The sequence below is a fragment of the Symphalangus syndactylus genome, chromosome 4 (assembly GCF_028878055.3).
Source record: "Symphalangus syndactylus isolate Jambi chromosome 4, NHGRI_mSymSyn1-v2.1_pri, whole genome shotgun sequence".
Classification (NCBI taxonomy): Eukaryota; Metazoa; Chordata; class Mammalia; order Primates; family Hylobatidae; genus Symphalangus; species Symphalangus syndactylus.
The window spans coordinates 158499706-158511746 of record NC_072426.2 but is presented as its reverse complement, the minus strand read 5'-3'; the positions used below and the strand labels follow the sequence as shown (position 1 = coordinate 158511746).

Sequence of the window (12041 nt, the reverse complement as noted above, 5' to 3'; positions counted from 1 at the left end):
CTACTATAAAAGCATTTGATGTCCACAAAAAGAGTACTAAAGAAGACTCAATAGGATTGCGCACCTGCTCACAGAAAACCCAATGTGACTCACTGAACTGTTTTATTCTAAGTTGCTCTCATGTTGACCATTTGAAATCCTCAAACACACATTCAGAAAGTGCCAGAGACCAATCTGGCAGATCAAAGAGCATCAGCCATATCTATATTAGAGAAACCTCCTTGTTGAATTCTAAAGAGCAAAACACAAAGCAAAAAGCCATACCACAGCTTGGGTTTGAGAAAGGCCAATTAGTGAAATGCTGTTTACATTTTTAAACTTTCAAATTGTTGCTTTCTAGCAAAACAATTTATTTCCTGTACAATACTGTAAGGTTCCCTAAATTGCACCTGCAGCAGTAGAAAGAAAACATTTTTTTTTCAAAAGATTGTCCTTGAGTATTTAATTAACTTCCAGAAATGACCCTGGCACAAGAGAAAGCTTAGTCCCTTCCCCAAAGGCCCTGTAGGCAAAGCAGATGCAAAGAACAGTTACTCACAGGTGAAACTGAGAAAGAACTCCAAACCGTAAAAGATGAAAAACAAATGCTTTTCTAATTCTATCCTAGAAGCAAAAAAATAACAATGGAACCTGTTCATGGTTAAAATTATTTTAAAAGAAACTGACACTTCTCAACCTCAACTGAAAACTACCAAATTAGACAAATGTTAACTTTCAAAGACAACCTTGAAAGCAAAGAGTTACCTTCTTGTCAGGTTTTGGTGCATTTTGAATAGAATTTAGAGCTTGCCTTTTATATTCAAGTTTCTCATTTAGTTCTCGCAGTTTGTTTACAGCAAAACTGGCTTGTTCATTGATCTGACTGGTACTGTCATCCACGGCTTCCTCACCAGCCTCATCTCTTGGGCCCTGGGGGAGAGTCACATACCACCATATCTTATAATGATAGAAAATTCAGTAATTATTATCTGTCACGATACCCTGTTGCAAAATACTACATTCCAGTAAGGAAAGAATACTAAAGTAGAAAATTTAGACTGCTTTTTCTCAGCAAAGAGAAAAATCAAAGTCTTTGGAACCAAAGTAAACGGTGTTCAGAACTGCAAAAAGGAAACATTTTATAGCCTAAAGAAAGGGGGGGAAATCCCATGCCATTATTTCCCAAGTGGTACGTCTAAGGAAATCTGCATAGAACAAGGGACAGCAACTCAGTTATCTTCCCAACTCAACCTGAATATTCTGTACCTAATCTTCAACCAAGACACTGATATTTGGGTTCTTTCCAGTCTCCTATTATTAAAAACTCATGCAAGTCCCTCTAAAAGAAAATTACCATATTCCCATGAGTGAAAGTATTTTCAGTATATATTTTGTTCAGTCCTTCTCTCGATATATTCTCCAAATCAATAGGTATATTATTTTACAAGTAAAATAGCATTTGAAAGTGACTTAATATTCATAAGAACTCCGTAACTTGGAAAAGTCTGGCTAGATTACCCAACAGCACATGAATTAGATTCAAGAGCAGCAACAGCAATGCAGGGCAGCGCAGAGAACTGCTGAGATCTAGCTTCTGGTTTATCCTTAACTTTCTTCCTGGTCTTCTTATTCTAACTTTTAGTAATTGTAACAAATAGTAAATTAAAATTTTTTCAAGGAAAAATAAAGTACCAATGGTCATAGAAAAATGAAGCTGTTTTCATTTTTTTTTTTTTTTTGAGACAGAGTCTTACTCTGTTGCTCAGGCTGGAATGCAGTGGCGTGATCTCAGCTCACTGCAACCTCTGCCTCCCGGGTCCAAGCCATTCTCCTGCCTCAGCCTCCCGAGGTTGTACTCCTTGGTACTACAGGAGCCCACCACTATGTCCAGCTAATTTTTGTATTTTTAGTGGAGACAGGGTTTCACCATGTTGGCCAGGCTGGTCTCAAACTTCTGACCTCAAGTGATCCTCCCGCCTCGGCTTCCCAAAGTGCTGGGATAACAGGCGTGAGCCACTGCGCCCGGCCCATATGTTCTTTTAACTGGTTGTCTATAAATATATATATATATAAAATGATATATAATTTCATACTTTGCATTCATTTGAATGGGTATTCTGCCTTCTTCATATAACGTACAATGCTGGGTATTGAGGGTATTATCATCTTCAAAATTATCATTTTTACATCAGCATTGTATGAGAATAATTAGAATAACAATGGCATTGAGAATTTATAAGGCACATTCCTAATGATGCTCCTGTTATAGGTTGATTCTGCTTTATTGCTATCCCATATGTACAAAAACAAATACTATCATGCATAAACCTTTTTCTACATTTTAATTATTTTCCTAGGATAAATTTCCAAAAGTTCCCACTTCTAGAGATTATTGGAACAAAGAGTATGAGCTCTCGAAAGGTCAGTTATGTATCAGCCCTCTTTGAATCTGAGGTGAAAGTAGACATTTGTTCCTATTTGTTTACTGTTACCTCACATCAAATGTCAGTTCACATCCTTATTCAATTTATCTGCTGAGTATAGATGTTTTAATTAATCTGAATAGCCTCTTTTACAGCATTTGTTGTAAAATTAACCATCTTAATTTCTGAAGTAGAGAGATAACATAGATACAACAAACTGTGACCTATCAAAAATAAAATGCAATAAATAGTTTTGGACTAATCAGTTCAGTGATGTTATATGTAAAGAACCAAGTAACAAAACTTAAAAAAAAAGAATGTATATGAAGTTCAGATAACCAACAGTTCAGAGACCCCAAGATGACTTCTAATACCATCAAAAGCAAGCACTTGAGTCCTCAGGGCTGGAGATAGTGAACTGGGCAGAGAGAAAAAATCCAAGATAAATCATAATCTTTCTATGTAAGATGACTATAAAACAATTTTTTTCTATCCGTACAAACCTTAAAACTCATAGGGGTCACTAACAGTAAATAAGAGGTGGCAACTGGAGCTATCCAAAATGATTGCATATGCTATAAGAAAACTAGACTTAACATGTGGCTTAGCTAACAGAGCAGGAGCATCACCATCTTGGACAAGCACCGCCATTTAAAAGTTTCCCTTGACCAAAAACTGCCTAAATCCAAAGGGCATCAGCCTAATGGCAAAGGTCAGCAAGATCATAAACCATAAATGCCATCTCCAACCAGAAACATTCCAACCCTAAGATAAATCCCTCCCCAACCAGAGACATGCCAGCCCCATGATAACCTCCCCTCCAGCCAGGGAGATGTGAGCCCCAAGATAACCTCCCCTCTGACCAGAGACATTCCAACCCTGTGGTAAACTTCTCCTCCACAAAGAAACATTCCAAGCCTGTGATAAGCTCTCTCACCCTAAAACTAATAAATACTCTTAGTCTGTAAGAGAGAGTGCTCCTGACTGAAATCGGCCAGAAGCCCCTCTCAGGTTTATTCTCCAAAATAAACCTGTCTTTGACTGTTAAGCCACTTTTCGTGTTTCTTTCCTTTCTTTAACTCTTACATTTGATGCTGAAACCCAGGATGGGTTGTTGGGGACAGAGGCTGTCTCGCAACCCAGGAAGCAGTGGGCAGCAGCAGCCCATCCTGCTGGATCCTGAGAGTCTCTGGCCACCCATTCTGTCTTGTCTCTCACTTCACTTTTCGAGTGATTTGCGTGAGGAGGACAACTAACCTGAAGGGGACTGTGAGGCTCAGGCTGGGGCTACTCACAGGTGGGTTCTTAAAACCCTCAGGTCTCAGGAATCCACCTCCGACTGCCCACAATGGGTACTTAGCTCTCTAACCTTTGTCCCCTCCTCCTCCCTCCTCTCTCTCCCTCTCTCTCTCTGTCTTCCTCATGCGGCTCCAGTCCAAGAGGCCCTTTGCTGATTCCAACTGAAACATCCAATATCGGACACTAATCCAGCCAACTGGTAAAGTCTGCCTTCCCCAGGCTTTCTCGCGGTACCTAGGAAAGTCAGGTCTGCCGTCCTGATCCTCAGAGGACCAGTAGGACTAAGCCAGAAGAAATCTTGGGGACACCCAGTTTCTTCTTAGCTTAACCATCCTCTTTAGGAAAGAGGACACCAGGTCTCTGTCTTTTGTCTGGGGATGCCTGGAACAAAAACAGACACCCTTGGCCTCTTCTCACCAGTCCACATGGGTGCCAAACAATCCCACATTCCTACGTCCTCTCCACTGAGCTGTCTCCTTCACAACCTCACCAAATTTGGCTTATAAGGAGCATAAAGCCAAAGCGTTTGGTTTTTCATTGCAACACAGCCTGGCCCCAATATAAATTAGATAATGACAACCGATGGCCCGAAAATGGCACCTTTGACTTTAAAATTCTCAGGGACCTTGACAAATTTATAACCACGAATAGCAAATGGCAAGAAGTTCTCCATATTCTTTTCTACCTTAGATCCCAACCCTCCCGATGTCAAGCTTGTACCCCTCATGAAATCCTTCTTCTTAATGAAAACCCTCCCTGGGTCTCTCCTTCCTCTGAAACTCCTTCCTTTGAAACCCCTTCCTTGGAAACCCCTTTTGAGCCTGCAGATGAACCCCCTCCGTATTCTCATTCCCCTGCATCTGCTCCTCGCCTGTTCAAACCCCCAACCCGGTGGCCCCTCCTGCCCCCAAGCCTTCAGTCCCAAATCCTGCTCCTCCTCCTTCTCCACCTGTTACCTGTTCAAAAACTACTCCAACCAGTCAATCTGCCATTCTCCCTCTCCAGGAAGCGCCTGGGGCTGAAGGCACTGCTCGCGTTCATGTCCCTTTCTCCATGTTTGATTTGTCGCAGATGGAACAGCATCTGGGATCTTTTTCTGAAAATCCCTCTCATTATCACAGGGAATTCCTACACATAATCCAATCCTTTAATTTAACTTGGCATGACATTTATATAATTCTAACCTCCACCCTCACCCAATAAGAAAGTGCTCAGCTTAATTAAAATGGATACCCAAGCTACGAGTATATTCAAAAGGCCTTTATGTTTTCCTGGAAAAAGTTTTTTTTTTCTCCACTCTGTCTTGCCACTCTTGGTGCATGTATGAAAGACCCTAAAATGCCATCTGGTGGCCTGGGGCTCCTTGGGAAAACAGAAAAAGTGCCACAAATCCCGTTTCGGGAAAAAATCTGTTTTCCTTATGGAACCCCTGGAATTAGAAGTAAATAAGTACCTCTCAAAATCTGTCTTTGTCTTCCAGCTATACTTGTTTATTAGGCCCTGGAAATTGTTTTCCTAGCCCTGTTCTTAAAGGGCCTCACCCAAAGGCCAATAATCCAATTGGGAAATTAGAAAAAAAAAAATCTTATAACTACTGGATCTTCTTCTGGTTGTCTGTGTGGCTATACATGTGTTGTGTGCAATGTCTATTAAAAGAACTCTAATTAATTGGCCTAAGAAAAATAAGTTCTTAAATCAAATATTTTTAAGGGAAAAGTAAAAGCTATGGGATCTTTCAGTTCACGAGACTAAAACTTACTGGTACAGTAAGATCAGAAATGTCTTAAGAACTGCCAGCATACGTGTTTGTTTGCATTTATTGATCAAGCAATTTCATACTTGTCTCTGCCAAATACTATAAAGTGTCAAAATTTGGCATAGAGGCTACAAAATTATAACTCAGCCCAGACAGAATAATCTTTGCTTGTGTAATTTTTTAATAAATGACACATTAATATTGGTTTAATAAAGTTAGCTACATCTTGAACTATTTAGCGAAATACCCTAACTTCTAATCTGGTGGCCTTACGCAGTCTAGTCCACAGACATGAAGGAAGTTTGTTTTGGGAAAGGACTGTTACCATCTTTGTTTCAAAGCTAACCTGTAAACTAAGTTAATAAACAAAAATAGATAAGGCCTGGGGACATGTGAAATTAGCCATACCCCCTAGCTATGCAAAAGATATTAAAGAAAAGCTAATTTATATAAAAAAGTATCTTATATGGTAAATTCTTGTCCTAAAGTAAATTAACTGGTTGTTTAAAGAGAGGGATATTTACAACAAATCAGAAAGTTGAGGCAGGTCAGAGATTGTCTATGTAAGTCATGAAAAATTTTATAAAAGGGAATTCATACAAGAAATTTTGTACAATTTAAAAATGATTAAGCCTCCTAAATGCTTTATAAAATGCTACTATAACTCTTAGCTGTACAACCTGCCTGCTTCGCAGCTAGGGAAGGCCCAGGACACATGGAGTTAAATGCTGGAATAAGTCAGACCTTATCTGCACTTCTGTCTAGGTCCTAGGCTCTCCACCTAGTACACAATTAAAATCCCAAACTTACCAACAAAAGTAAAGGTTGCTAAAAGTTAACAGTGTAACATGTATTTAAGACTATTGAAAAAACATTTTATATATACTTTTGGTAAAAAGATTGTAAGGAGGCATAAGAATGTGGATTTTTACCTAGATTAAAAGGTTAAAGAATTGTTTTAAGTTGAATAAAATAAAAATGAAGGTTTAAGCAAGTTTTGGAAGGTTAATTGTAAAGGAAATTCCATGTGTAAACATATTGGCTAAAGTTGAAGGGGTATCATCCAGTTTTTCTGTAAATTGAGCATTACAATAAAAGCACAACAGGTTTTTCTTAAAGCACTAACCTGCTCTTTAACAAAAATTATAAAGGGTTAAAAAGGGTCTATAAAAATCTTAACTTGTGGTCAAACATTAAAATAGGGTAAATGTGTCTACAGGTTTATTAAAAATTGAGTTTTAACATTGATAGCACACTAACATAAAAGTAAAATTTGGCTTATTTGGTATAAAATCATATAGGAAGCGTTGTCAAATATAAAATGGTGTTCAGCTCTCTTTGGGCTATGTTTGCATAAATAAGTTATTGGTATGTGTTCCAACGTTATGGGAGACACCTATAATTCTGATATATCTTAATGTATGTTATCAGTAGTAATTATAATTGTTATGTTAAAATTATTTTGTGCCACACAGGTAACAGATTTCCTTGTCAATTGTGTCTTTAACTATGGCTACCCTAAAACTTTTGGTCATCCATAAACAATTGTTGTCTTGTTTTGGTCCTCTTTAGAAGGTGGTTTTACAATCAGCTATAAAGCTCTAACAGGTGCTCTTAAGTGCAGGTTTCTGATAACTTTGGAGATTGTGACATCAGAATAGAGGAAACATGTTCAGGACTCTTGAATAGCTAAAATGTTCATTAATGTCAAGCAGGACAGGAATTAACTGCACGAACTGAACTAACAGGAGACTGGAGTGACCTTTCTGACGTTTTGCTTAAAATATTGCTAATCCTTTGTTTTGTTTTCAAAGTCAAAGTAACTTTTCTTTTGAGCTATTGGCAGCTTTTAACAATTTAGTATACTCCCGTGAACAAAATTTGAAGCATACTTGTTTCTCTCTACCTGACTTTCTCCAGAATTTGGACTATCTCTGAGTATTCTTAAGTTATGGCAATATAGTTATTTGCATAAGTGCAATAAGAATCTGTTTTCTTTTGTAACAGGACACAATTGGAAAAACTGGTTATTTTTACCAATTCTTCGACTGGAATGCTGTGCTTTCCTTTAAGGAATCAAATTGACTTATGAAGCCAATAAAGCCCTTGGAAAACTGGCCCCATATTTTGTGTACACAGTCCCTGTACGGGTTTCTGATCTGTGATAAATAAAGAATGTCACTTTCTGACAGGCCAGGAACCCCAAGTTATCTTGGAATCTCAAGAGGAGAAAAATCACCCAACTCATAGGTATCTGACAGTACAAATCCATGGCTGGGCTTGGCTTTAAAAAGGTCTTATCGGCCGGGCGCGGTGGCTCACGCTTGTAATCCCAGCACTTTGGGAGGCCGAGGCGGGCGGATCACGAGGTCAGGAGATCGAGACTACAGTGAAACCTCGTCTCTACTAAGAATACAAAAAAAAAATTAGCCGGGCGTAGTGGCGGGCGCCTGTAGTCCCAGCTACTCAGAGAGGCTGAGGCAGGAGAATGGCGTGAACCCGGGAGGCGGAGCTTGCAGTGAGCCGAGATTGCGCCACTGTACTCCAGCCTGGGCGACAGAGCGAGACTCCGTCTCAAAAAAAAAAAAAAAAAAAAAAGGTCTTATCTCAGATTCCTTCTACGGAACAAAGTTTCATCAAAGCCAATTTAAAAGGCCTATTTAATAAATAATTCTTACTGCGCTGTATGCGAATAATTACACCAAGTATAATACAGCAAATCAGTCCTACCATAATTTGTCTTTTTTTTTTGGAGACAGAGTCTCACATTGTCGCCCAGGCTGGAGTGCAGTGGCACGATCTTGGCTCACTGCAACCTCCGCCTCCTGGGTTGAAGTGATTCTCCTACCTCAGCCTCCCAAGTAGCTGGGACTACAGGCGCGTGCTATCACACCCAGCCAATTTTTTGTATTTTTAGTAGAGACAGGGTTTCGCTGTGTTGGCCAGGCTGGTCTCAAACTCCTGACCTCGTGATCCACCCGTCTCAGCCTCCTAAAGTGCTGGGATTACAGGCGTGAGCCACCACACCCGGCGATCTGTCTTTTAATAACGGTTACTTACACGTGGACCTTTCCAAACATGCGCCTCTGCCTCTCATTGGGTGAGGAATGTTGTTTCTATCTCAATCAATTGGGCCTAGCAAGAGACACTGCTGAAAAAGTTAAAGAAAGGGCTAAAAACATAAGGAAATACCAAAATAACCAAACAGATTCTTGGTTTGGAAACAAAATCATAGCATGGGTGATCCCATTCCTGGACCCTCTCCTAATAATATGCCTAGGACTAATAATGTTCTTACCCTGCCTAATTAACCTTTTTCAAAAATTTTTAAATGATAGGATTATGGCTATTTCACAGACAACTATCCAAAAACACCTACAGATGGCATTACTCCTACAGTCAATCCAAGACCAGAAAACTCTCCGTCCCCTCATCCGCAGGAAGTAGCCAGAAAGAACACACCGCCCCTTCTCCTTTTTATAACTATAGGGTCTGGATTGACAGAGCAGGAGCATTGCCATCTTGGACAAGCACTGCCATTCTAAAGATCCCCTTGATCAAAAACCACCTAAATCCAAAGGGCATCAGCCTAATAGCTAAGGTCGGCAAGACCATAAACCACAAATGACATCTCCAACTAGAAACATTCCAACCCTAAGATAAGTCCCTCCCCGACCAGAGATATGCCAGCCCCGAGATAATCTTCCCTCCAGCCAGAGAGATGTGAGCCCCAAGATAACCTCCCCTCTGATCGGAGACATTCCAACCTTGCAATAAACTTCTCCTCCACACAGAAACATTCCAAGCCTGTGATAAGCTCTCTCACCCTAAAACCAATAAATACTCTTAGTCTGTAAGAGAGAGTGCTCCTGACTGAAATTGGCCAGAAGCCTCTCTCAGGTTTATTCTCCAAAATAAACCTATCTTTGACTGTTGAGCTGCTTTTCGTGTTTCTTTCCTCTTTATTTAACTCTTACATTAGGAAGTTTTCTTTTGGAGCATTTTAATTTCTTCTGACTTCTTTAAACTCCAAAATATTTCCTTTAACTCCTCCCACATTCCCTACCTCTCATTTTTTCCCCATCCCTTCTCTCTTCCAGGGCTATAGTTCTACTGATTTTCTTAGCTGGTCTAACCCATAAATGTCCCACCCTACAGACTTTCTGCCTTCACTTTTCAGGAGACAGACCAGAGGTGTATCTAAAACAGACAGAGGGCAGGAGGTCTCTGACTCAATGCCAGCATGAGGGAAGATGTACGTCAGAGGATAAAAGGGGAAGAAAGAAATACATACAACCAGAGACGAGGTTATTGATGCTTACTTTTTATTCTATTTAAGGTCTTGTATATTAAACGATGTTACTTTTATTCTATTTAAGGTCCTGTATATTAAAAGATGAAGATGTGCATCAAATTTGGCTCACACAATATGCACCCACCTAAACATATTTAAAAGCTTATCCAATAAAAAGGAGCAGAAAGTTAAATGTGACTCACCATCTCATCCTTGTTGGAAATCATCTGTGGGGCATGTTTTTCTTCCTCTTTTATCAACAATTTCTCATACAGGTCACTGACAATAAATGAAGGGTAATACCTATCCTTTAGGGTCTCATAAAGATCTCCCTGGATTTTGTAGAATACTTCAATACCTTTATTTCCTACAAGACACTGCTGAATTTCTTTGTAAAGTGATCTTTCCACAGATATTTCTTTGCTCTCCACAAAGAAATTCTGATAAATTTCACCAACTAATTGTGGAATTTCATTCTGAAAAGACAGGAAGATAAGGAAAAGTAAGCCATATCATCTCTGAGAGAAATTATTTTCTCTGAATTATTTGCATTTGAAAGTCAGAAGAAAGACATTTAAGATGCACCCTGGTATGTAGAATTTTGTGTCCATATTCAGGGTCAAGGGGCAAATGTCAGATCCTAAAAAATAAAAACTAATTATTTAAATGAACATGTTGAACAGTTAACACCTGCAATTTCTTTTAAACACTGGAGGGGGGAAAAACAGTAAGAACAGTTTTCTTCCTGCAATAGATTCCTTTTCATAAATCTCAATTCCACAAGAAAAAAATGTATTAGCTAATGTCAATTTAACTTTTTACCTAATGTAAGTAACTAGAGTGCCATTTCTCATCCCAGAAAGAAGTCAATATAATAATTGTATAACTCAGAAAAACAAGAAAAACACTCTTCAGAATGACTACTTCAGAATGATTATGTCCTAGTCAAGCTTATATTAGACAGCTTTGTTTTCTGCAATGAGCCTGTGTCATCACCAGCCTACTTCAGAAATGCAAAACATCTCTTCGGGTTAACATAATCTTTACAGTTCCTCTAGAGGCATGGCATTAACTCTAGAAATGTTATGCAGTTTTCAACAATAGTAAAGAGCAAAGGCATACAACTTAATGAACATAACCAATTTAACATACGTCCCAGAATGTTAACCTCCAAATCAATGTTGCTAGATCAAAATAAGGCTATTTCAAGGAAGCTAGATGCTCTTATTCCATTGAAATTTTTCAAATTCTCTTTCATAGTTTAGGAAAACCTTTTTAGATTGCTCTTTACAATATTCCTTTGAGAACAACCAGAAGTTATGTGGAGTCAAAACTGGTGATTAAAATGAGTAATAGAGTTAGCAAATACAATATTGGATAAAATTAGGTAATTTGGGGCTCGTAAATTACCAATAAAAGATTTAAAGATACTACAGGACTGGATTTAGTTCCTTAACAAATATAGTTTGTGACTTACAATATATTTGGCAGTCTATTCTGGCAATATTCATATGCAAATGAGTAATTCAATATACAAAATGCTCTTGGTGCTTCCCCCCGCCTTCCCCAAGACCAAATCTTACTGTCGCCCAGGCTGGAGTATAGTGGCGTGATCTCGGCTCACTGCAGCCTCTGCCTTCCCAGGTTCAAGCAATTCTCTTGCCTCAGCCTCCCAAGTAGCTGGGATTACAGGCCCACACCACCATGCCTGGCTAATTTTTGTATTTTTAGTAGAGACAGGGTTTCACCATGTTGACCAGGCTGGTCTTGAACTCCTGACCTTGTGATCTGTCCACCTCGGCCTCCCAAAGTGCTGGGATTACAGGCGTGAGCCACTGCATCCAGCCTCTTGGTACTTATTTTAATAAACCTCTCACAATAGTATATACTGAACACATATGTCACATGTTGTAGATATTATTGTGTATGTTTACAGACATATACATACATATACAGTTGCCCCTCGGGATCTATGGAAGATTGATTCTAAGATCTCCTGAAGATACCAAAATCCGAGAACATTCAAGTCCCTGATATAAAATGGTGCAGCGTTTTTGCATATAACTATGTACATTCTCTCATATATTTTAAATCCTCTCTAGATTACTTATACAATGTAAATGCTCCGTAAATGGTTGATTTTGTATTTTTAGGAAATAATGACAAGGAAAAAGGTCTGTACATGCTCAGTACAGATGCAGTTTTTTTCCCCCAAAATATTTTCAGTCCATGGTTGGCTGAATCTACAGATACAGAACCCAAAGATAAGGAAGGCTGACTGTATACATGA

At 39.0% G+C, this 12041-nt stretch overlaps 1 protein-coding gene across 10 annotated transcripts in view; it reads right to left on the bottom strand.

Annotated features, from left to right (window-relative positions):
* Positions 1–12041, bottom strand: part of SNX25 (sorting nexin 25) — a 157419-nt gene that overhangs the window by 35220 nt on the left and 110158 nt on the right. For 9 of the 10 annotated variants that reach the window (XM_063637661.1, XM_055276549.2, XM_055276557.2 and 6 more), the window contains 2 exons: positions 9955–10227; positions 745–909 (listed from right to left, as the gene is read on the bottom strand). In XM_063637661.1, the coding sequence (XP_063493731.1) occupies positions 745–909; positions 9955–10227 (438 nt within the window). The remainder of the gene's footprint in view (positions 1–744; positions 910–9954; positions 10228–12041) is intronic. The other variant, XM_055276556.2, reaches the window with a different exon arrangement.